This window comes from Coregonus clupeaformis, chromosome 2 (genome assembly GCF_020615455.1).
Source record: "Coregonus clupeaformis isolate EN_2021a chromosome 2, ASM2061545v1, whole genome shotgun sequence".
NCBI classification, from domain to species: domain Eukaryota; kingdom Metazoa; phylum Chordata; class Actinopteri; order Salmoniformes; family Salmonidae; genus Coregonus; species Coregonus clupeaformis.
In genome coordinates this window covers 31,368,635-31,394,847 of record NC_059193.1, presented here as the reverse complement: position 1 = coordinate 31,394,847, position 26,213 = coordinate 31,368,635, and the positions used below count along the sequence as shown (strand labels likewise).

General features: G+C 45.5%; 1 protein-coding gene across 2 annotated transcripts; it reads right to left on the bottom strand.

Annotated features, from left to right (window-relative positions):
* Positions 1-977: 977 nt before the first annotated feature.
* Positions 978-24,803, bottom strand: LOC121534359 (TBC1 domain family member 9B). 2 transcript variants are annotated; one of them, XM_041841026.1, is made up of 22 exons: positions 24,521-24,803; positions 20,424-20,534; positions 20,130-20,248; positions 19,632-19,860; positions 19,051-19,309; positions 18,502-18,709; positions 17,693-17,890; positions 17,010-17,180; positions 16,345-16,495; positions 11,451-11,665; positions 8,322-8,439; positions 7,791-8,076; positions 7,296-7,425; positions 6,959-7,057; positions 6,587-6,655; positions 5,905-6,145; positions 5,560-5,625; positions 3,346-3,417; positions 2,848-2,898; positions 2,159-2,218; positions 1,942-2,033; positions 978-1,838 (listed from the first exon to the last, which is right to left on the bottom strand). In XM_041841026.1, exons 1-22 carry the CDS (start codon positions 24,636-24,638, stop codon positions 1,206-1,208), a joined length of 3,696 nt encoding a protein of 1,231 aa, XP_041696960.1. In that variant the 5' UTR covers positions 24,639-24,803; the 3' UTR covers positions 978-1,205. The 2 variants fall into 2 exon arrangements, with proteins under 2 accessions (XP_041696960.1, XP_041696961.1); XM_041841027.1 differs by lacking the exon at positions 2,848-2,898.
* Positions 24,804-26,213: the final 1,410 nt, after the last annotated feature.

The following is a 26,213-nucleotide window of genomic DNA, read 5'->3' as shown; positions in this document are numbered from 1 at the left end:
AGTATCCCTGTGTATATGCCAACCTACCATTACAAAAACAGTACCAATCAGGTCCTAGTAAGATATGACAGGCAGGCGAGTCACTCAATGAGAGAAGCTCCATGCATATCTGAAGGTTGCAGATTAATTGACAGTCAGTGGCGGAGAGAGGATTCTCCAAAACCACACCAATGTGTTACCATGATGAGTTGTACTATAAAAGAGTACACACCCAGAGGTAGTTTAAATAACCGACTGCTGAAATGGGACTAATAAAGCAAGTACTGGCCAGAGAAACGGCTGGTAACGCAGACGTTCTGCCAACGTTCTCTCTAAAAAAAAAACTACACAAAAAAAAAACAATCTTCTTCTGAAATCTAAAATCTAGTTTAGTCTTTTTTTTAAGGCAAGGCTTTCTTTCTTTAGTTTGAGATGGCTGTGGATTTCACAGACACACAAACGTATATATGTCTCATATGTCTTGTACATGTCTCATATAGGTCTTCTAGTTAAAGGCTTTAATCCACAGCTTAGACTGTGGTCCGCAGTGTGCAGAGAAGCAACAAAGGACACAGGGATAGTTACATGAATACAGTTGAGTACTAACACGTATAACTCTGATATCCTGCACCAATGTTCCTCTGCACAACATCCCATCCTTGGATTAGCCACTTCGTTTCAAGGGCAAGTTTCCCAGACCAATATTAAGCTTAGTCCTGGACTAGAAAGCATGCGAAATGGAGAACCTCTACTGAAAGTGATTTTTAGTCTAGGAACAGGCTTAGGTTGAATCTGGTTCTGGATAACCAGCCCTAAATGTTTAGGGTTATGTGGCTTTTATCCAAGGTAGGAACCGTTGGGCAGACAACGCTTACAGACTGAATACTTTGTTTCAATATATATATTTCCTATAACACACACACACACACACACACACACACACACACACACACACACACACACACACACACACACACACACACACACACACACACACACACACACACACACACACACACACACACACACACACACACACACACACACACACACACACACACACATCTGGTTCTGTAAAAGGATGACAATCACAACAGAGATACAGGTCTAGAGCTCCCTGTGAAATGGGAGTGAGACAAGACAGGACGGCAACTCGAGTTGGACAGTGATGGGTTTCCCCTACGGTTGAGAAATGACAGCGAGTGTTGAGTTCTGGATAGGTCCACTCAGGTCGAGAGCTGGGCCAACTCGTGGTCGCTTGACGAGCTCACCTGCCTCTCCACCCTCCTTTGCATTTTACAGGCGGCCATCCTTGCCTGAATGTCTCCCTTCTTCTCAAAGTAGTCCACCAGGGGCAGCTCGGTGAGCATCGACGCCAGCACCTGCTCGAAGGTGATGGACCAATCGCCGTCCAGCGTGCTGCCTCGCCGCTGCTGGTCGCCGGCACAGCCAATCAGGACTGTGTCGTCGGCGATATCCTCGTACTGCAGCGAACCCGTGCTCACCATGGAGTAGGACGAGACCGACGTGTCATCCTTCACTTCTTCGTCCGACGTCTGCTGGGGCGGTGTTTCCTGCTGGGCCTCCGCCAAGGCCTTACAGACCAGGGACTGTCCTGAGCTGCTTTCCCCATTCGACTCCTCTTTTTCGGGCTGGGGCAGTTCAGCGGCGGGGGTGGGAGCCTGGGTGTTGGTGGCGTCAGTTGATTTCTTGGCGCCGTTGTTGGTGAACTTCTTGCCCACCTCTCCGATGCGCAGCAGCAGGCTGGCCACAGTGGCGATGGCGTGGTAGAGTTCCTGCTCCAGTGGGTCCTCGCTGAACATGTTGTACAGGGTCTTACACAGCTCTATGAACTGCTCCTGTAGGGGACACACACACACACAGGGGATCTCACAGAAATGGCTTCTCCAAGTGTGCATGAGTGGTCAAGTTATGGTCATCTCTCAGTACTGTGGTATGTACCTGGTTCATCCTAGGAAGGTCTTTAATGGTCTCAATCTTGGGCTCCTTCTCCTTGGCCCACATCCTCAGGTAATACTTATAGTCCTTCACCTCTGAAACAGACATCACAATTTTATACTGGCTACGTAAAGCAATACCGCTTGAATCCTGCAGAGGGCAGGACAAGGAAGAATATCAATACTGCATAAAGGTAATTAACATGCAGAGTGAGGCTCACCTTTCTTCTCCTCTGCATCTCCGCTTCCCAACGCTTCCCCAGCCTCTTTAACCTCCTCTCCTGCAGACAGAGACAACCACCACCATCATCATGTCCACAAAACCACTACTCAGACCATCCACACCAGTGTACACACTACAGAGTGACAGGTAATAAAGTGGGTTATCTAGACAGAGATTGGAAGGGGGGGGTAGTCTTTCCAGTGTAGGGTGATTACAGTTAGTTTGATTTTTGTGTTAGTTTGTGAGACATCCACTTCACAGAAGATGAGGTGAGTCAACTAGCCCACAGATACTAGGAGGGTAACAGGCAGGGATGGAAATTCCTAGCTCTGAGATGCAGGTACCACAGCTGGTCAGATAAGGGGAAAGAGATGTGATGTCATTCACACCAGAACATACCAAAGAGAGCCCAGAATGGACTGTACCAAGTGGACAGGGAGAGGAAATGAGGGGGGGTCTCCACTCTGTATTAAGTTGTGTAATCTGCTGGTATGATTGTGTGCTCTGTCACATGGGGAGGTTATTAACAGGTTAGAGAGTGTCCTCTATGGACTACAACTAATAATTGTTTCAGAAATTGGCAGATTATTGGAATATTAGATTGACTATTCCGCCTGAAGACAGCGTGGCCACCATTTTGTTGATCAAACGTGTCTTCGTGACACAGAGAGTCACAGAGAGACAAACCTGAGGTCACTTCCTGCACCAGGAAGTCCAGATCAGACAGGAAGGGAGATTCTGGAGCGTTGAGAAGAAAACGAAACGAGATGGGGAGAGCAAGAGATTATAGAAATGAGAGAGAAATAAAAGAGAGAGAAAGAGCAATATAGAGAGATCAAGACAGAAAGCAAGTGAGGGAGGGAGGAGAGGAAACAGATCCAACAATACCATGATGATGAGAACACACATTCTATCAGTTAAATCAAGTAGTAGAAATCTGTTTTCCATGCACACACACACATGCAAGGGAGCAGGACTGTAGGAACCACACATTGCCTCAAGTAGAAAATCTCACCAACATGTCAAATATCACATTTACATTGTGAGCAAACTACAGTATGAGAGATGGTTACCAAGTGTGTGTGTGTGTGTGTATTCCCTCCTATAGAAATATAAGAGTGTATTCTCTACGCATAAGTCAACAGCAATGTGTGTGTGTGTGTGTGTGTGTGTGTGTGTGTGTACCCTGTTGAGTGTCATCGTCAGTGAAGAACTGTGTAGCCTCTAGTGCTGACTCAGCCTCCTCTGGACACAATGCTGTAAGAGAAAGAAGAAGCATGTTAGCACTAGCATGTATTATTATAATAAAATACACATTGTCACTCATTCCCACACCACACACATTTTCTCCAAAACTGCTCAATTGATCCCTCTCTGAAACACTATGGTAACACACCCACATTGATGACGTTGTCCCTACAGTGACTGTACGTACTAAGATTGAATCCTACTACACCGGCTCCGACGCTCGTCAGATGTGGCAGAGCTTGCAAACTATTACAGACTACAAAAGGGAAGCCCAGCTGCAAGCTGCCCAGTGACACAAGTCTACCAGACGAGCTAAACGACTTCTATGGGCTCTTCGAGGCAAGCAACACTGAAGCATGCAAGAGAGCACAAGCTCTTCCGGACGACTGTGTGATCACGCTCGCCGTAGCCGATGTGAGTAAGACCTTTAAACAGGTCAACATTCACAAGGCCGCAGACTGATTACCAGGACATGTACTCCGAGCATGCGCTGACCAACAGGCAAGTGTCTTCATTGACATTTTCAACCTTTCCCTGGCCGAGTCTGTAATACCAACATATTTCAAGCAGACCACCATAGTCCCTGTGCCCAAGAACACTAAGGTAACCTGCCTAAATGACTACCGACCCGTAGCACTCACGTCTATAGCCATGAAGTTCTTTGAAAGGCTGGTCATGGCTCACAACACCATTATCCCAGAAACCCTAGACCCACACCAATTTGCATACCGCCCCAACAGATGACACAATCTCTATTGCACTCAACACTGCCCTTTCCCACCTGGACAAAAGGAACACCTACTTGAGAATGCTGTTCATTGACTACAGTTCAGCATTCAACACCATAGTGCCCTCAAAGCTCATCACTTAAATAAGGACCCTGGGACTAAACACCTCCCTCTGCAATGGGATCCTGGACTTCCTGACGTGCTGCCCCCAGGTGGTAAGGGTAGGCAACAACACATCTGCCACGCTGATCCTCAACACAGGGGCCCCTCAGGGGTGCGTGCTTAGTCCCCTCCTGTACTCCCTGTTCACCCACGACTGCGTGGCAAAGCACGAGTCCAACACCATCATTAAGTTCGCAGACAACACAACGGTGGTAGGCCTGATCGCCGACAACGATGAGACAGCCTATAGGGAGGAGGTCAGAGACCTGGCAGTGTGGTGCCAGGACAACAACCTCTCCCTCAACGTGATCAAGACAAAGGAGATGATCGTGGACTACAGGAAAAGGAGGGCCAAGCACACCCCATTCTCATCGACGGGGCTGTAGAGGAGCAGGTTGAGAGCTTCAAGTTCCTTGGCTTCCACATCACCAAGACAGTCATGAAGAGGGCACGACAACGCCTATTCCCCCTCAGGAGACTGAAAAGATTTGGCATGGGTCCACAGATCCTCAAAAAATTATACAGCTGCACCATCGAGAGCATCCTGACTGGTTGAATCACCGCATGGTTTGGCAACTGCTCGGCCTCCGACCACAATGCGCTACAGAGGGAGTGCGTATGGCCCAGTACATCACTGGGGCCAAGCTTCCTGCCATCTAGGACCTCTATACCAGGCGGTGTCAGAGGAAGGCCCTAAAAATTGCTAAAGACTCCAGCCACCCTAGTCAAAGACTGTTCTCTCTGCTACCGCACAGCAAGCGGTACCGGAGCACCAAGTCTAGGTCCAAAAGGCTTCTTAACAGCTTCTACTCCCAAGCCATAAGACTGCTGACAGTTAATCAAATGGCTACACAGACTATTTGCACTTTAGTCTATTTAGTAAATATTTTTCTGAACTGTTTTCTTTCTGAAAACTGCATCGTTGGTTAAGGGCTTGTAAGTAAGAATTTCACGGTAAGGTATTCGGTATTCGGCATGTGACAAATAACATTTGATTTGAGAGAGACAATTCTTCTCTTATGCGCATACATGGTGTCTGTCGCTTTACAAACACACCACCCAAAACACAGGGTCACAAGAGTGTGTGCTTGCTGGCTGACTGCAGGCTCACTTCCTCTGCATTTGTTGATTCAATAGAACTCTGTTTCTTAGTGAAAAGTGTATGAAGCCAAATAGTGAGAAGTCAGAATGGGAGTGTCAATATCCTGCAGTATTGTCTGCAATGAGTTTATCATAAGAGTTGTGTTTTTCCCCTGCTTACCTGGCGGCAGGTGAAGTTTATACAGTAACTTCAGTTTCTCTGTCATGTCTCCGTGGTACATCCCACCTGATGGGAGACATATGGTTGGTCAGTTACATAATTGGCAGCAGAGGTGGGATCCATGCTAATTAATAATAATAATAATAATAATAATAATAATCAACCAGTCAAATTAGGCACTGGGACGTATCCTTCTACAAACTAGCACATAATTGGTCTCGAAACTCAAAACCAGCTGCACCCCCCTCCCCCCCGACAGCCAAAACATCAATGTTGTTACCCATGTCAGTTACTATCTTCAACAGCAGCAAGTTGCAATTCCTTAATTCAAATCTCCAAACTCACTCAGGCCTGTGACAAACTCTTTGAAGTTGATGAGGCCGTCCTTGTTGCTGTCCAACAGGCGGAAGTGGCGAGCGGCCAGCGTGGCGGTGTGCGTGCCACACAGCCAGGTGCCCAGGGCCCCGAACAGCTGGCAGAACTGTCCCAGGTCGATGCGGTACTGCTCCAGGTAGGGCAGGCTGGGGTCGTGGCGCTCCGCCGCCGTGCTGCTGGCCCCCCAGTAGCAGCTCATGATGTGCTTGGCCTGCCATGTGGAAAGGGAGTGGGATGCAGGTCAGAGGTGGTATTAGCTGATTGAAACATTGAATGGATGGTCCAATGGTGCTTGACAGTTGAGGGACTTGAGTTAACGGCTTGATAATGATGGCTTATGTTGGAGGCTTTCAGGTTTACACTTGTTTGGAGCAGGAGCCACAACTTGTTTTGTTCTCAGTCTATTGATAATGGCTCGCTTGGTTGGACAACACCTAACGTGTGACAGCTGTGTGACCTGTTATCATCACCACAACCATGACCAACATGGCACAACAAACAACTATTATTTACCACCCAACACACTAAGTTGCCACACCTGTGTTTAGAACATTGCTAACAGAGAAAACTTGATGAATAAAATGTTCAAGACCAGTGTTAGGTAATGGTGTAAAAAGCCACAGGGGCGGTAATAATTATGCCGATTTCTCACCTTGAAGAAAACATAGAGTTCCTCTAGCTCCTCGATGCTAAAGGCTGAGTCGGTCATGATGGCCCTCACCTGTGGACAGACACACAGCTTTACACCAGACAGAGAAATACCTCTGGCTATGGCACATTGGACCAAGTAGGCACTGTAAGACTCCTGCATGGACATGTTTTTGTTCCAACCTTAACATCCCCTATTCAATACATCTGATATCGACAGTAGATCATTATTAAGCGAAGGTTGGAATGAAGAGTAATCTCAATGCTATGAAATTAATTTGTCAACATCAAACTACAACCATCAACGCAACGAGACAAAGAAACCAATGTCACCAAGCGCTTCAATCACGGTCACTTCTTTGACATATGAACTCACCACGCTCCTCTTCGCGGTGTCCTCCAGCGATTGGATAACCTTTAACCTCTGCTGGAACCTCATCTGCTCGATGACATCAGCACGCAGACTTCCAAACTTCTGCTCAGGGACACAGAAACAGAGGGAAAAGGCAGGTGTTAGAGAAGTTAAATAGCTTTCAATAGAGTCGGTTACAAATGTATCCCAAAGTCACTGATTTGTAGAATCTACATCAATCTCTCCTTGTTCTATGCGATTCAGTAAACAAGCGAATTGTCTTCAAGAACTAAGAATGGAATTCATTTTCAGTGAAAAAGTAATTTGGCTCTACTAGTCATGCTGGGAGCACTTGTCTTACGTCATAGGATGACTTGATGAGCTGAAACACGTCAATCTCAGGCGGTGGTTCATCACCACTGGTCAACAGGGCGTGGAGGTGGGGAATGGGAGGAGACACAGTCTGCTTGTTCACAACATTGTCCAGGTACCTGAGAGAGAGAAAAAGAGGGAACAACCAATATTTCTCAGTCCAGCGCAATATGGCAAATCCCTCACTCACCGTCCCAGTATGGTCATGGCCTCTCCCTCGTCGGTGCAGACTAGCAAATGGCCCCTCCCTGCCCTCCTTCCATCTGTTTCTCCCACCCCCCCACTCACCGTCCCAGTATGGTCATGGCCTCTCCCTCGTCGGTGCAGACTAGCAAATGGCCCCTCCCTGCCCTCCTTCCATCTGTTTCTCCCACCCCCCCACTCACCGTCCCAGTATGGTCATGGCCTCTCCCTCGTCGGTGCAGACTAGCAAATGGCCACTCCCTGCCCTCCTTCCATCTGTTTCTCCCACCCCCCCACTTACCGTCCCAGTATGGTCATGGCCTCTCCCTCGTCGGTGCAACCCAGCAGCGTGTCCATGTTGGCGTGCAGCACGGCCAGCGCCACCTGGAAGATGACCTTGATGCCCTCGTAGAAGAAGCAGTCGACCAGGAGCACGGCGCTGTCGAAGGGCATGACGCTGAGGAACAGCGTGAGGAACCAGGAGAGGGAGATGGTGGAGATGACGCCCAGCTCCTGCATGTGCTCGTAGAGGAGGGGGAGGCACTCACGAGTCAGCTCCTCAAATACGCCCTGGTCGACGAGAGCACCTGGGGGAGGGGGATAATTAAAAAGACATCCATACATTCCAAACCTATGCATCAAGGTTGGGGTCAATTCATTTTAGGAAGAGAAGTACAATTTAATTCATGCAATGAAAAGTCCTTTTCAAAACTGAATCGACCCCAGCCCATACCAACTACTGAGTTATCACTCTTAGAGCCTTCAGAAATCATTCTATTTCTATGGTAATTAGTGGCTTTGCTTTTCTATTGCCAGTCTAGCCGTCACTCACCCACAACCCTTGTGTTGTAGTAGTCAGGCAGCATCCTCTCACACAGAGCCACCAACAGCCAGAAGGCCTCCTCCTCTGTACAGTACAGCAGCAGCACCGACGTCACAATGTTCATCGCCTGGAGAGGACAGGCGTCGATCATTATGTACAACTCTTCTGCTTGTGCAGCATCACAAACATCATTTCCTGTCTTACTGAATTTGTAGTTGCAAGTTTTATTAGTTGTATGTACGGGATACGCATGGTATACATCGTCCAATGAAATGCTTACTTGCAGGTTCTTTCTCGACAATATAACGACAATAAGAAATAATAAAAGATAAGAATACGAAAATAAAATGAATGGCAATAGAATAGAAAAGATTTTAGCATCAGTATAATACAGGAAGGCACAATTTAAAGTCCAAAATGTACACGTGTTTTGGGGAAGGGGGGGGAAGTGTAGACATTGAGCAGTATAATAAGAGTCTGGTAGCAGCAGTTGTGATGTGTGTATGTGTGTGTATATATCTCTATCTCTGTGTGGTTGTGTGCATGAGTGCTATGGTGAGGAGAATCAGAGCAGGTGGTCAGTCCAGTTTGTGTTCAGCAGTCTGATTGCTTGTAGATAGAAACTGTCTCTAAGTCTGTTGGCATCAGACCTCATTGCTCCGATACTGTCTGCTCGACTTTAGAATGAACAACAAGACAAACTGAAGAGAAGGACGAATCAGAGACAAAAACAGGCAGACATAATAGCCTTACAGTAAAGAATAGACCACCAGACTACAGTAGTTTCCTTGCAAGGTTTCCGCTAGCTGGTAATAGGCGGCTTTTGGCTGATAAAAAAATTAGAAAATAAAATTGGCGCCGGCTAATTGTCCCGGAGAAGACGAAAAAATCCCATTGTGAAATAATGCTTTTTCGCCTATTCATTGACGGAAATACCAGTTGATGTAATTACATTTGACTGGTCATGCTTATCCGTCTGTAGGTACATTTGCAAAATTTAGTGGAATTAAATTGGTGCGTGTACAGTATATTCGTTATGCATCTTATTTATCACACATGTACAGCATACAGAGCCGTTGAGCAGAAAATCTGTCAGACAGCGCGAGCGCTGCTGCTACAACATATCAAACAATGAGCTGGACACAGTATGCATTTTAAAACATATACTTACCGTAATTTTTGGACTATAAGCCGCGCCTTTTTCCCCATTTTTCGACCCTGCGGTTTATATAACGGTGCGGCTAATCTATGGATTTTTACAGCTAACGGCCACTAGAAGACCTCCTAAATCTATGGATTTTACAGGTTACAGTCCACCAACTTTAACTCTATGGGCTCTATGACCGGTCCGCGCCCCCCACCTTTAAGCGGCGGGCTCCAGCAGGAAAAGCTGGAGGCCGGAAAAGAGTGAGACAGGTAGCGCGCAAAAGTAAAAGTGGAACCTAGAGTGGTACGAGAGACAGAACGAGAGACAGAACGAGAGCAAGACAGACAGACATTACGAGAGCGAGACAGTTTGTCTCTTTCCCGGCAATCCCCTCTGTGCACGAACCCTTACGTATGGTAATTAAACATTAAAACACCTGCGGCTTATAGTCCAGTGCGGCTTATATATGTACACATCATTCAATATCATTCAATTTAGCTGCTGCGGCTTATACTCCGGTACGCCTTATAGTGCGGAAAATACGGTAATTGTTTGGAACCTGAACGTTTTAACCTTGCTTCAAAGTAGCCTAGTCAAAATCAGACCATATCAGTGGAGGCAATTCTTTTATATTAAACTTTATTTCGTCGTCCAGTAGCCAAAGGCACAATCCTAGTCATATTAGCAGCCCGTGCTAGTTGTTGCATATTAGATCTCCCCGCTTTCTACATTTCTAACGGATAATTTCATCTCTGTCATATGAAACCACTGGCATGTGCCTTTTTACACCGCTATTAGCATTATGGAACAAACATTCGCGCGTAGTCTACTGCCTTGTGCGTATTGCTACGCTTATAAATGTGAAGAAATAAAAGTTTATCAACATTTTAAGCTAAACGTTCTGATCTGTTGCATCAGACTCATTGATTTTTTTATTTTTTATTTTTTTTTATGTAGCCTAGGCCTACAGGTTGTATGAATTTGGGATCCATCGTCCCACAACTGTCCCAAAGTCTGTTTGGAATAGGCTGTTTCTTTCCCGACAAGCTGACCAATAGAATAGGTTAACTTTTATGGGGGATATTAGATTGACATTAGCTAGTGATTTTGCTATTCGTTACGCGTATTGTTGGCTGAGGAAAAGTAAATGTGGACAGTTATTCTAACATCTTCGAAGTGCACATCAGAATTCGGTAAGAACTGCACATCGTTGCATCCTCGTCTTGCATGTCCTGTTAATATGAATGACCATAATCTAAATGTGATTTCTGTAATTCTGAGCACCGTGGGTGGACGCCTTAATCAGATTACTCACCCAACACATATGGGTCCAGTACATTTCTGAAATGTCCTGTAAATAAATAAAAAAATCCAGTGCCACATTTTACTAATGGAAAGCCTGTTTCCCTGTCTCATTTCATTCAATCACTATTTCCAGGGAATGCTTAGGACACTAGGCCTTAGTTCCAATCTCATTATCAGCTTGAAGCTTTTCATGTTTCACAGTCAACTCAAACAGTCAGTCTGTTTCAGATGGCATTTTCCAGGAATTTAATTCCACTTTAGCCTTACATTGAGTTCTTTCAACTACTTCAAAGCATCCAACTCAATTGGCCACTATCTGGAACCAATTGTACATTACAGAGAAGTTTCTAAATATAACAGATAGGCCTAAGTAACAAACTGTAAAAGTGTAAGAAATCTCATAACGTCTCACAGCCAATGACCATGTTTATTGGTTTTAACGTTTAACAACAAAAAGGAACCTAACAAGTTGCCAACATCACCAGGCAAGCTCCATCCTGGAACCCACAAGGAAAACGGAAGAGGGGGGCACCCAAGAAACACCTGACAGCGGGAGCTTGAAGCAGACACCAAAAGATCTGGCATAAGATGGAACAAGACTGAGTGTGATGGAGAGTCGTCGATGGCCTATGATACTCCCTGGAGAGCGATGAGCCTAAGTAAGTAACGTAAACAAGTTGGCATACCTGGCAGTATCCTATGCCAGGGTTGCGGCAGGCGTAGGCGGTGAGGACCCTGCGGAGGGCAGCGATGCCCATCTCATTCTGGAAGGCGTGGTGCTCGGGCATGGAGCGATGCAGGTCCCTCTCGATCTCCTCTGTGGCCAGGGTACAGCGGCCCATGGCCTGCTCCACCAGCTCAGCATAGTAGCCAGGGTGGGTGGCCATCTCATTCTGAGCTCCTGGAGAGGGGATGGATGGTAGTAAAAGGGTTAATTCAATGGATTATAAGGCAGATTCAGTCAATATGGATGTCAGTCAGCAAATGATCTAATGTTTAGATCCTTTTGATTCTACCCATTGTATAACTGGTAGTTTCTTGTATCAACAACAACATGGGCTAACTTTACATATTTTCTAGAAAACACAAAGCTGACGGATTCCTGAAAACAGACTAGTCATTGACTCTCACTCCAGATATCATTGCAGGACACAATCCTGGTCATTGAGCCCTGTTTATTAAGTGCTCATCATTTTACAAAGAGGACACAGCCAAAGTATGAAAACACATCCACATAGCAACACAATCTAAGGGCTCAGTTTCTAGGTTGTCATTATTGCGTAACCCTTGCTTAGCTAGGCCGCATGACTCAGGAATATAGTTGGTCAGCTGATCCCAGATGAGTCAGACAGGAATGACGGAGGGGAGGGGTCAGCTTGGTGACGTCGCACCACGAGGCAACAACAACACTTCCCTAGTCACCATGGCAACAGAGACACAAACACACTACCTTCAGGTCACAAGGTAGGAGTGAGTGCTTTCCTCGAGACCAACAGAATGCTGATGTACACTATATATACACTATATATCGGCTATTTCAGCCACACCCATTGCTGACAGGTGTATAAAATTGAGAACACAGCCATGCAATCCCCATAGACAAACATTGGCAGTAGAAAGGCCTTACTGAAGAGCTCAGTGACTTTCAAAGTGGTACCGTCATAGGATGCCACCTTTCCAACAAGTCAGCTGGTCAAAATTCTGCCCTGATAGAGCTGCCCCGGTCAACTGTAAGTGCTGCTATTGTGAAGTGGAAATGTCTAGGAGCTCAGCTTCGAAGTGGTAGGCCACACAAGCGCACAGAATGGGACCGCAGAATCCTGTTGCGTGTGGCGCGTAAAAATTGCCCTCGGTTGCAACACTCACTACCGAGTTCCAAACTGCCTCTGGAAGCAAAGTACTGCACAAGAACTGTTCGTTTGGAGCTTCATGAAATGGGTTTCCATGGCCGAGCAGCCGCACACAAGCCTAAGATCACCATGTGCAATGCCAAGCATCGGCTGGAGTGGTGTAAAGTAGGGTTGGCCGATACTACGATATAAATCAACGATGTTTAAAAGACATCATCGATGGCAACGACATTGTGATGTGACACAATAGTTATATATATATATATATATATATATATATTTTTTTTTTACAGACGATAGTTTAACCTATTTGAACATGACTGACACCGCCGGAGTCGGGCAGCGCAAAACAGTGCAGCTCACAGCCGAGGGACACGCCGAATGACCTTCCTATTCGCCATAGCCTTTTTCTATAAATATGTAGGTAGACTTATCCTACTATTAACATAATGCAAGAGTAGGCCTACAAAGATTATAGATGGAGCGGAGTGTGCCAAAAGATGCGCAAAATGTCAGGTAACATTTATCTCGCTCACCTCTCCAATGTCGGATGATCATGGGCCTTTTGCAGCGGACACTACGATCTCTGGCTTGTTTTAAAAGCTTAAAATTCCCTTTTTGTCCCAATCCCCATTTTATTTGAATGTCACTTGTTGGTCTAAGCATATCTTTCATGATCAACTTTCAAATGAATCTAGGAGGCCAGTAACAGAGTTCTATCTCAGAAAGTTGTGTTTGCGAATAGCCTAAATAAAAACATGATATGGTAATCATGAGAGAGAGAGAGAGAACCGACAATTGCAAGACAGAATAATAGAATGAGAAGTTTAAACAACCCGTATAAGTTTCTGGCCTCCACCTGACCAAAGCTTTAGGAGAAACAAATTGTGTGCCACCGGAAAATCCTTGCAAACCAAACAGCCAATAATATAGGCCTACACTAGGCTACTGTCAATAAAATGTGCAGTAAATGTTAATTGTTAAACTTCTAAACAGATATTTAGATTATTGTGGAAGTGTTTATTCCTATCCTTGAATTGTGCAAGGGGCATTACATAAGCTCCCACAGCAGCAATTTCGATAAGCAGTAACAAAAAAATAAATGTTGCCTATTAAAAAATAACACACATTTGAATAGGCTACAAATTACAAAATAAATAAAGTAAACAAAATAAGTACAAAATTAACCAAATAAGTTTAAGGTGTGATTCATCACTCCAGAGAACACGTTTCCACTGCTCCAGAGTCCAATGGCAGCGAGCTTTACACTAGGGTTGGGCGATGTCTGGAATGACACATCGTCCCATCCAAACATTGTCGAGATACGATTGTATCATCTATTTTTATTTTACTTGGGGCTGCGCTGCGTTGCAATGCAGTAAACGATCTGTAATGCAGCCTGTGTCATGCACAAACCACCGATTTTAAAGTCTATTCATTAGACTACAATGTGGAAATCATCTTACCAATATTGTATTTTCTTGTGTGCAAATAAATAAATATCAACCAATGTGGTACCGATAATTTTGAATGGTGATTTGGAACCAAATGTTGTAGGCTACAGTGTGATACGAGACCCTTTCAATGGTGATTTCGGACAATTTCCACTGATAGAGTGTGCATGTTCACAATAGAAGACATCACTGAGCAGTCTTCTTGGGAGAACTAAGCAAACAGTCACACTCAGTGCGCAACAGTGGGCCAGCGCAGAGCTCACATCCTACCTTCTCTACGATGTAATCGGAGGAGATGATGACCCACTGGCATCGTGGAGAGGGAATGAGGGTCGCTTTCCGCTCTTGGCCAACATCGCCCTCAAATACCTCTGAATCTGTGCAAAAAGCGTTCCGTCTGAACGTGTTTTCAGTAGGCAAAATTGTTACCCCACTCCGTAGTCTATTAAAGCCAGAAAAGGTGAACATGCTTGTGTTTCTTGCCAGAAACCTTAAGGTAGGTTAATATAACGAAAACAAAAATAGTCTGAATGGTTCTTCATTGCACTTTTTATTTGTTTAATTTTTAAAGCCTGTATTCACAGATGCATCTTATTCAAAATAAATGTAGCCTAGGCTAGAATATTCTGCTCGTCGAACATCTCATTCCAAAATCATGGGCATTAATATGGAGTTGGTCCACACTTTGCTGCTATAACAGCCTCCACTCTTCTGGAAAGGCTTTCCACTAGATGTTGGAACATTGCTGCGGGGACTTGCTTCCATTCAGCCACAAGAGCGTTAGTGAGGTCGGGCACTGATGTTGGGCGATTAGGCCTGGCTCGCAGTCGGCGTTCCAATTAATCCCAAAGGTGTCTGATGGGGTTGAGGTAAGGGCTCTGTGCAGGCTCCTTAAGTTCTTCCATACCGATCTCGACAAACCATTTCTGTATGGACCTTGCTTTGTGCACAGGGGCATTGTCATGCTGAAACAGGAAAGGGCTTTCCCTAAACTGTTGCAACAAAGTTGGAAGCACAGAATCGTCTAGAATGTCATTGTATGCTGTAGGGTTAAGATTTCCCTTCACTGGAACTATGGGGCCTAGCCCAAACCATGAAAAACAGCCCCAGACCATTATTCCTCCTCCACCAAACTTTACTGTTGGCATCCGTCAAACCCAGATTCGTCTGTCGGACTGCCAGATGGTGAAGCGTGATTCATCACTCCACAGAACGTGTTTCCACTGCTCCAGAGTCCAATTGCGGCGAGCTTTACACCACTCCAGCCGACACTTGGCATTGCACATGGTGATCTTAGGCTTGTGTGCAGCTGCTCGGCCATAGAAACCCATTTCATGAAGCTCCTGACAAACAGTTATTGTGCTGACGTTGCTTCCAGCGGCAGTTTGGAACTTGGTAGTGAGTCTTGCAAACGAGGACAGATGATTTTTACGTGCTACGAACTAACTAGTTGGAAAGGTGGCATCCTATGACAGTGCCACATTGAAAATCACTGTGCTCTTCAGTAAGGCCATTCTACTGCCAATGTCTGTCTATGGAGATTGCATGGCTGTGTGCTCGATTTTATACACCTGTCAGAAACAGGTGTGGCTGAAATAGCCGAATCCAATCATTTGAAGGGGTGTCCACATACTTTTGTATATATAGTGTATATTCAACCTTCAAATGCTGCCATTCAAAATCATCATGTTTGAAGAAACCTTATAGGCTATTATTGCATGTATTTGTTTCTATTTGGTAAATGATCTACCTGACCTTTACAATCTACAATTCTGTTGACTTCACAGTACAGGCCTATTGGCTTTCTGCTAGCTCCACCTAAACCAAACTTTAACCCTCAAAGCTAGTCTGTAGGTGCTTAGTGGTGTCTTTGAGAACTGGTACAAGAACAGAAACCATTTGGAGGGAAGAGTTCCTCTGCAATGATACCTACTTGTGGTTGTGGTTGGTGGTTTGAAACCCCACAGAGGTGCTGCCAAAAACAGCCCAAAGACATAGTGCATCTGTGCTAGAGTAGGAGTGGCCTAGTGGTTGGAACCATGGGCCACATATAGACTACACAGCCAAAGCAGAAGTTTAGGAACGTATCGTGACTTCCATCACAAAAACTGAGTGCAATGACTGCATATTGGGATGCTCCAGTTAAGACATTTGCTAAATGGAGCATGGTTTCTATGTGGGCTAACCCAAAACCTGCCATGAAAAGCATTTACTCTTTGGGGAGATATAGGCTGAGAAAGTTCTAGAAATTAAATTGTAGAAAACAAGATGTCTACCTGAGAAGAGCAGCCATAGCTCCCCTCGGAGGCTCTCAGGGATCCCGTTGAGCACCAGCTCTCTGGTCTTCGAGGTACGGTACATACACACCCCCCTGCCAAACTCAAAGAAGTGGATGTTCCACGACTCCTCTTTCATCTTCTCCTTGGTCTGAGAAGGAGAAAGAAATAGAAGGGGGGGGGGTCAGTATATCAGTATGACCCCTCCCCAAAAAAGACATCAAGCTAAAGGTCTGTTATAACAATATAATGACATTGGTGATCAATGACCAGAATGCTGTAAGGCCATGGTGTCCATGTTCCTTTGGCACCATGAGCAAAGCAAACAGAGTCAAAGAGCTACTACTAAGACAACGATTTACAATCCTTGAGTTTGGGAACCTAAAGCAGAGCTAGCTAGATAGATGAACAGATGGTGGCCTTCAAGTGTCAAATTTCAAGCTTGCCTATGCATACACTTGGCTAAGATAACATTTCCTCTCATGTAATGTTAACCATGATAGGACCAGAACCATAGATACGGCATACATTAGCCTACATTCTAAAGCATCAAACATAGAGACCACACTGAAATAATAAAACCCTATAAAAAACGGGTAGGATATTCTAAGAGCATAAGACAGTCTAAGCCGTTGACGTGGGTCTGGGAGTGGGGTTGGACTTACAGCTTTGGGTCCGTGGTCCTCTGGGTCGTCCTTCTGGTAGATGCGGAGCAGGCCCTGTGTGGCTGTTGGCAGGCTGGGGCTGTAGTGACGACCCTGGGACGGTTCCCCTGCTGCACCCGTGGGTGTGGGGAGGCTGGAGGAGAGAGGGGTGGTACTGGGGCTGGGAGAACCCTGGGGAGAAAGAGGAGATAGTGGATTTAAAGGGGTATTATGAGCTAAAACATAACAGCTGGATTTCCTGTCATGCAAAAAAAATAAGTAAGGTGGGAGAGAATATAAGGACATTTCGATATACAGTTTGTAATAAACGAATGCATTCAAAGAAGTCATTTGGCCAAAAGCATGACCGTGAATGAGTGGTTATATCATATTAATGTCATCTAGAAAGTAGCGGAAAGATTACAGAATACATCAAAAAGCCATATTATGTATCACAATCTCGTTCATAGAGTCGCAAAAATCACAGTAACTTTCCACAAATTCCCAGGCTTTCCAGAAATCACAGTTGGAACATTCACAGAATCAGGAGTGAATAAGCAGGAAATCTGGAATCTTCCTACCAGGGTTTCAGGAAATTTGGGGAAAGTTATCAGAATTTTGCAACCCTACTCTTTCACGACAGAGTGTGACTGACAGTTCAAAGGGCCCACCCAAACAGCACACATCCCCTCTGATTGACTCACTGAATAGCTACTGAGGGCCAGCGGGTGGCTGTCGCTCCACAGCTTGTCGGGTGTGCGCTGCAGGAAGTCGGAGATGCGCTGGACCAGGAAGTCACGGTCTTTGAGGTTGGCGAAGAGGAAGGTCATCTTGTTCTTGGTGCTGATGGACACGGGGCAGGGCAAGACGCTGCTGCTGTCTGCCTTCTCCACAATGGACACCTAGAGAGAAGGAGGGAGGAGAAAGATGGGGAGAGAGAGAGAAAGGGGAGGGGAGAGTGCTTTGTTTAGTTACTTATAGATCTAATGTACAACTTTAAGAACATTAGGCACATCCCACGAGGGTATGTTATGTCACCCGTGAAAAAAGAAAGACGGATAGACAGGGTGAGAAAGTGAGAGTGAAAAAGATTGCCAGAAAGAAAACGCGAGAAAGAGGGAGACAGGATAAAGGGAAAGAGAGAGAGAGACAGAGAGGCAGGATATAGGGAAAGAGAGAGACAGAGAGGCAGGATATAGGGAAAGAGAGAGAGAGACAGGATATAGGGAAAGAGAGAGGCAGGATATAGGGAAAGAGACAGACAGAGAGGCAGGATATAGGGAAAGAGACAGACAGAGAGGCAGGATATAGGGAAAGAGACAGACAGAGAGGCAGGATATAGGGAAAGAGACAGACAGAGAGGCAGGATATAGGGAAAGAGACAGACAGAGAGGCAGGATATAGGGAAAGAGACAGACAGAGAGGCAGGATATAGGGAAAGAGACAGAGAGAGAGACAGGATGCCGGAAACGAAAGAAAAGGGCATGCTTGTGTTGTGTGTGTGTGTAGGTACCTCTCTGAGGGGGATGATGAGTTGACAGAGGTCCTCCTCACGGCTGCAGAAGCAGATGTAGTTGTTGGAGACAAACAGCTGGCCCACGATGTGCATCTTGGCGAAGGGCGTCCACAGCGTGCAGTCTGTGTGTCCGTCCAGGCGCTCGTCCGGGGTCAGGCGGAACAGCGCCCTGTAGCGCTCGTTCTTGGCCCGTGCGTCCAGGTCCCTGAAGTTGATATCCAATAGTGAGACAGGAGAGGAGTAAATTAGCATAGCATGAACAAGTACAGATAAGGTAAATATGTACACATGAAAAAAAATAATGTCTTCAAAGTTATGTATCGGTGAGATGCAGAATATTGAGGACCATTATTATGAAATCTGGTGTGTTAGGAGGAACAATACACACCCTGCTGCCTTTCAGGACCTGAAATGCCTACCCCTGTTCTCTGGAGGTTGAACAAGCAAGTTCTTGGAAGAACCCTCCATTTCAGTGAAAACATCAATTATGGTCAGAAAAAGAATGAAATTCCTGACTCATCTCTCTTGAACCTTGAAACCTCGTACCTCTTGAGTGCCGAGACGTTCTTGAGCGTCTTGCACGCCTTGGGCAGCGAGCGGTCGGCGGCGAAGCCCTCGTTGTCCAGCAGCTGGCGCATGGCGATGGTGGCCAGCTGCTCCATGAGCTTGAAGGTGTCGTTGATGTTGAGGAACATGGAGAAGTAGTGCTCTGTGTGCCGCGTGCTCACCCGCACGCTCTCCGGGAACACCAGCGTGGCGTTCTTCTCAAGACGGGTCACCTCCGTCCACTGCACCACCAGAGTCACTATAAGGGGAGAGGGGGTACGGGAGGAGAGAGAAAGGAAGACAGAGAGAGGGATAAGAGGGAGAGAGATAGAAGGTGTACAGTAGAGAGGAAGAAAGAGGTAGATTTCATAGAATTCCATTTGAGAGAATTCAATTTGCTGGGGGTAGCTGCTGAAGTGGGGCTACCTCAACACACGCACAAACACAACACTGTATGTCCTTTCACACACTCTCTCTAAGCCCCCATTCTCTTAAGATCACTGCCCATTTCATTCATTCTCAGACGCATGCTCACACACATCCTATGCATGTCGGGCGGGCGAGCACACACACACACTCACCTTCTTTCCCCAGGAGGAAGGAGTAGAAGCAGAGGTGGTTGACGCTGAGGTAGACCCAGCCCTGGCGGGGCACACGGCCTTTCCAGTAGCTACACGAGTAGTAGTTGACCAGCTTCTCCTCGCCGGGCATGCCAAACAGCTTTCTCATCTTCTGCTCGGCCTCGCGGAACTTGCCAGAGTCCTCGTCCTCCTGGGCCGCTTTGCTCTTGTTCTCCTCTGCGATGATGCCCTAGATAGAAAGAGTGGAAGAAGAGGGAGTTCAGATTCTGTGCCAATGTGCATGAACACATCACTTAGAATGACATTTTCCAGATCGTGTGGATTTCAGTCAATGTGACAATGACGCATAGATCTGCTCTTAATAGAGGAACTGAGTCAGCAGCTTACATAACACGGGAGCAACAATTAAGACATAGACTAACCCAAGGTTTGACCATAGAATTGGAATGTGTTCTAATTCTATGAGGTTGAACTATGCTTTGTGGCAGCAGTGCCTACCGAGATCTTCCCCTTGACGAAGGTGGTGATGTCTTCGTCATTGTCGAAGATGGAGAGCGTCTGGAGCAGGTTGGTCTCCAGCCACTCCCAGTGCTCTGTGATCTCCTTCCGGGAGGAGCCTGGGAAAACACAGTATTTCCCCACATCAAGGAGAGGTCTCTTTAGACCTGATGATAATGGATCGCATTTATATAGGCCTAGTGCTTTTTATCGTTTTATTTAAATAAGCTAGCTTCAAAACAGTTTGGCTATCCCAGAATATTCAGAGGTGTCGTGGCATGGTTTTGTACCCACCACACGCGATGCTCCAGAAGATCTGGGAGTCCCCTGTCTGGTGCAGGATCCTATAGGGAGCCACTCTGGCACTGGAGTCCAGGACCACATCCATGGTGCCCACCAACAACCCTAAAGAAAAACAGCACAACAAATTAGGCATGAATCCCAATTGGAGACTACAGGTCAACCATGCAAAATATTAAAATAGCTGGCTGGAGGAGTCCTAACTTTGCATGGGTGACTTTTAATCTACTTTCTGGGTTAACAAAGGTTATTTGGCCTAGATATGAACTGACATCCATTTTATTTAGGTTGCGTGAGGAAGTCCAATGCCTGTTGAGGCCCAATGTCAGATAATACAGACATGCATTGAAACTCACGTGTGTGTACGCACGCGCACACACCTCAAGAATTTCTACATGATGTACTATTTCATTGCCTACATTTTACTGTCGTACGTGGCGGGTTATTTACTGTAGGCTAGTCTAAGACCTGGCGTATGTTCCTAGAACTCGTCAGCAAAAGCAGTCATCCAGATAGAAAGCCAACACAGCTGCAGTGGTGCTGTAGCCTTTAGACAAGGACTTGAGGGAGAGATATCTGAATTAAAGGGAAACATCATAAATCCTTGTGAATGAAAGGCCACTTGTGTTGAGTCACCTAAAATGAGACTTGACTATCTAATTCAGTACAAATCTAACTAAATGATGAGTGTTGGACTAGATAGCTTCCTAGCCTAAAGAGTTATTTAATATGAAATAGTTTTTCCATTACATGCCATTGTTATTCCCTTTATTACGGGAGACAGCTAACGTTACCTACAGTTGAAGTCGGAAGTTTACATACACCTTAGCCAAATACATTTAAACTCAGTTTTTCACAATTCCTGACATTTAATCCTAGTAAAAATTCCCCGTCTTAGGTCAGTTAGGATCACCACTTTATTTTAAGAATGTGAAATGTCAGTATAATAGTAGAGAGAATGAATTATTTCAGCTTTTATTTCATTCATCACATTCCCAGTGGGTCAGAAGTTTATATACACTCAATTAGTATTTGGTAGCGTTGCCTTTAAGTTGTTTAACTTGGGTCAAACGTTTTGGGTAGCCTTCCCACAATGAATTGGGTGGATTTTGCCCCATTCCTCCTGACAGAGCTGGTGTAACTGAGTCAGGTTTGTAGGCCTCCTTGCTCGCACACGCTTTTTCAGTTCTGCCCACACACTTTCTATAGGATTGAGGTCAGGGCTTTGTGATGGCCACTCCAATACCTTGACTTTGTTGTCCTTAAGCCATTTTGCCACAACTTTGGAAGTATGTTTGGGGTCAATGTCCATTTGGAAGACCCATTTGCGACCAAGCTTTAACTTCCTGACTGATGTCTTGAGATGTTGCTTCAATATATCCACATAATTTTCCTTACTCATGATGCCATCTATTTTGTGAAGTGCAACAGTCCCTCCTGCAGTAAAGTACCCCCACAGCATGATGCTGCCACCCCCATGCTTCACGGTTGGGATGGTGTTCTTCGGCTTGCAAGCCACCCCCTTTTTCCTCCAAACATAACGATGGTCATTATGGCCAAAAAGTTATATTTTTGTTTCATCAGACCAGAGGACATTTCTCCAAAAAGTACGATCTTTGTCCCCATGTGCAGTTGCAAACCGTAGTCTGGCTTTTTTATGGCGGTTTTGGAGCAGTGGCTTCTTCCTTGCTGAGCGGCCTTTCAGGTTATGTCGATATAGGACTCGTTTTACTATGGATATACAGTGGGGGAAAAAGTATTTAGTCAGCCACCAATTGTGCAAGTTCTCCCACTTAAAAATATGAGAGAGGCCTGTAATTTTCATCATAGGTACACGTCAACTATGACAGACAAAATGAGAAAAAAAAATCCAGAAAATCACATTGTAGGATTTTTAATGAATTTATTTGCAAATTATGGTGGAAAATAAGTATTTGGTCAATAACAAAAGTTTCTCAATACTTTGTTATATACCCTTTGTTGGCAATGACACAGGTCACATTTTTTCTGTAAGTCTTCACAAGGTTTTCACACACTGTTGCTGGTATTTTGGCCCATTCCTCCATGCAGATCTCCACTAGAGCAGTGATGTTTTGGGGCTGTCACTGGGCAACACGGACTTTCAACTCCCTCCAAAGATTTTCTATGGGGTTGAGATCTGGAGACTGGCTAGGCCACTCCAGGACCTTGAAATGCTTCTTACGAAGCCACTCCTTCGTTGCCCGGGCGGTGTGTTTGGGATCATTGTCATGCTGAAAGACCCAGCCACGTTTCATCTTCAATGCCCTTGCTGATGGAAGGAGGTTTTCACTCAAAATCTCACGATACATTGCCCCATTCATTCTTTCCTTTACACGGATCAGTCATCCTGATCCCGTTGCAGAAAAACAGCCCCAAAGCATGATGTTTCCACCCCCATGCTTCACAGTAGGTTTGGTGTTCTTTGGATGCAACTCAGCATTCTTTGTCCTCCAAACACGACGAGTTGAGTTTTTACCAAAAAGTTATATTTAGGTTTCATCTGACATTCTCCCAATCCTCTTCTGGATCATCCAAATGCACTCTAGCAAACCTCAGACGGGCCTGGACATGTACTGGCTTAAGCAGGGGGACACATCTGGCACTGCAGGATTTGAGTCCCTGGCGGCGTAGTGTGTTACTGATGGTAGGCTTTGTTACTTTGGTCCCAGCTCTCTGCAGGTCATTCACTAGGTCCCCCCGTGTGGTTCTGTGATTTTTGCTCACCGTTCTTATGATCATTTTGACCCCACGGGGTGAGATCTTGCGTGGAGCCCCAGATCGAGGGAGATTATCAGTGGTCTTGTATGTCTTCCATTTCCTAATAATTGCTCCCACAGTTGATTTCTTCAAACCAAGCTGCTTACCTATTGCAGATTCAGTCTTCCCAGCCTGGTGCAGGTCTACAATTTTGTTTCTGGTGTCCTTTGACAGCTCTTTGGTCTTGGCCATAGTGGAGTTTGGAGTGTGACTGTTTGAGGTTGTGGACAGGTGTCTTTTATACTGATAACAAGTTCAAACAGGTGCCATTAATACAGGTAACGAGTTACAGGTCTGTGAGAGCCAGAAATCTTGCTTGTTTGTAGGTGACCAAATACTTATTTACTGAAAAAAACGAGGTTGAATCATGTCAGTGATCTTCAGTTTGAAAAGTCGAAGTTCTAGAAAGAGGCCTGAGTTGGACACAAAGAATAGATAGATGAGGGAAGTGGTAGACAACATTCTGCCGGGGTGAGGTCATGTGAGGTGCTGATTGTACTGAGATTGTGACAGACGGTTAAATGGTGTCCCTTGAGAAGGCAAGAACAAGACCTATGTCAGTAGAAGTGCAGTATTATCGACAATACTTGGAATATGGAGGAGGAATGGTGGGAAAAAGAGGTAGAGGAGGCCTAAGAGAGAGAGGGAGGAAGAGCGTGTGCTTTAGTCGGTTAAAAATTGCGGGGAAAGGAAGATGGTTTGTTAAAGAAGAAAGTAGAAAGTGTAAGCAAAGTGAGCTGAAGACAGGAGGAGAAATGGACGTGTATGAGGGCGAAGTATCGGAGGTGGTAGGTGTGGTGAAGTTCTCGGATCTCGAGGCTTGCACCGAGTGTCAGGAAAAAGATGAGTCTGTGACAGTAGGGGTGAAGTTTTTGGAAAAAGTGGACCGTTGCCTTTTGGCTGAGTTCCAAGTTCTCATGAATGCAGCAATAGTCTACTCGCTGTGTAACGTTACTGTTTAGCGATGCATGTGAGAAAATGCACATACTTCTACCGCGTTCAAAACAACTAGGAACTCAAAAATCTCCAAGTTCAGACATCTGTGCGTTCATGACAACTGGGAACTCTGGGAAAAAAAGGGGCTCCGACTGGGAAAAATGGTTTTCCACCTCGGAAACAATGCTAACGTTAGCTAGTTAGCTCCACTTTTTCCACGTCAACACAACAGCTAGCCTGTGCGCTAGGTAGCATGCTAACACCCAAGCCTGCTAGTTAGCTATACTAAAGCCCTCATTACTAATGCAAGACATTAGCCAACACAAATTACATTTTTCAGAAAGCAGTTACACCAAAAAATTTAATTTCATAGTTACCAGTGATGCCCCCTCCTTTGCCATGGCCCTTTCTCCGCTGGAGAATGAAGAAGGGGTTCGCCCTTTCGCTCACCCACAGAGCGTTAGCAAGCAATACCTCCTCCGGAGTTATCCACATTTTGAATTACCTTTTTCCAAATGACGCACTTATTAGGCTGCACCGTGTACGTTAACAGACTTTACACAGGCCTGTTTTGCAGACGTGTTGCCTGCTGTTTTGAGTTCATGTCCACAGGCAGTCCGTCTGCGCAGCTGTCTGCTCTGTTGTGTCTCCGAAACTGGTCGCTTCCTACATGCTCGAAAACACGCCCACTGTACGTTGCGTCGCTGCATGACGTGATCACTGTCGCTGCAATAATTTTGATCAAAATGCACATCCCTGTAGGCCTACATAGATTACACGTTTAAAACAACTGGGAACTCGGAAAAAGTCAGTGATCTCCAGGTCGGAAAGTCGAAGCTCTAGAAACAGGTTGGATGACTGTTCCCAGTTGGAGCTTGTTATTTTCCGAGTTGTCAGTTGTTTTGAACGCTCAGAAGTCGGAGATTTCCGAGTTCCCAATTGTTGTTGTTGTTGTCGTTGCGGAAAGAGTACCACAGCATGAGTACCAATAAATACCAATAAAACCTAGCGTTCAAACAGGTAATTGGTTCCAATCGTTTTTCCACATTCATTTTTCCCATAGGGATTTTAGAAACACTTCAAATAAGGGCTGTGATTCATGTAGGCATACCCTGGCGTGACGTTTTGATAACTGTATAAATCGCTCTAGGACAAGGTGACTTTTATCAATATATTCGCCTGTGTTTACCCCCCCAAAAATGAAATGCTAATTAGCTTCTAATGTGGCAATCAAAAAGAATCAAATCAAATCAAATCACATTTTATTTGCCACATGCGTCGAATACAACAGGTGTAGACATTACAGTGAAATGCGTACTTACAAGCCCTTAACCAACAATTTATTTTGTAAATAAAAAATAAAAAGTGTTAAGTAAAAAAATTACAAAATAAAGAGCAGCAGTAAAATAAAATAACAGTAGGGAGGCTATATACAGGGGGGTATCGGTGCAGAGTCAATGTGCGGGGGCAACGGCTAGTCGAGATAATTGAGGTAATATGTACATGTGGGTAGAGTTAAAGTGACTATGCATAAATAAGAAACAGAGTAGCAGCAGCGTAAAAGAGGGGGTCGGGGTGGGGTGGGGGGGGGGTTAGTGCAAATAGTCCGGGTAGCCATGATTAGCTGTTCAGGAGGCTTATGGCTTGGGGATAGAAGCTGTTACCTTTTGGACCTAGACTTGACCTAGAACAGTCTATGACTAGGGTGGCTGGAGTCTTTGGCAATTTTTAGGGCCTTCCTCTGACACCGCCTGGTCTAGAGGTCCTGGATGGCAGGAAGCTTGGCCCCAGTGATGTACTGGGCCGTGCGCACTACCCTCTGTAGTGCCTTGTGGTCAGAGGCCGAGCAGTTGCCATACCAGGTGGTGATGCAACCAGTCAGGATGCTCTCAATGGTGCAGCTGTAGAACTTTTTGAGGATCTGAGGACCCATGCCAAATCTTTTCAGTCTCCTGAGGGGGAATAGGCTTTGTCGTGCCCTCTTCACGACTGTCTTGGTGTGTTTGGACCATGATAGTTCGTTGGTGATGTGGACACCAAGGAACTTGAAGCTCTCAACCTGTTCCACTA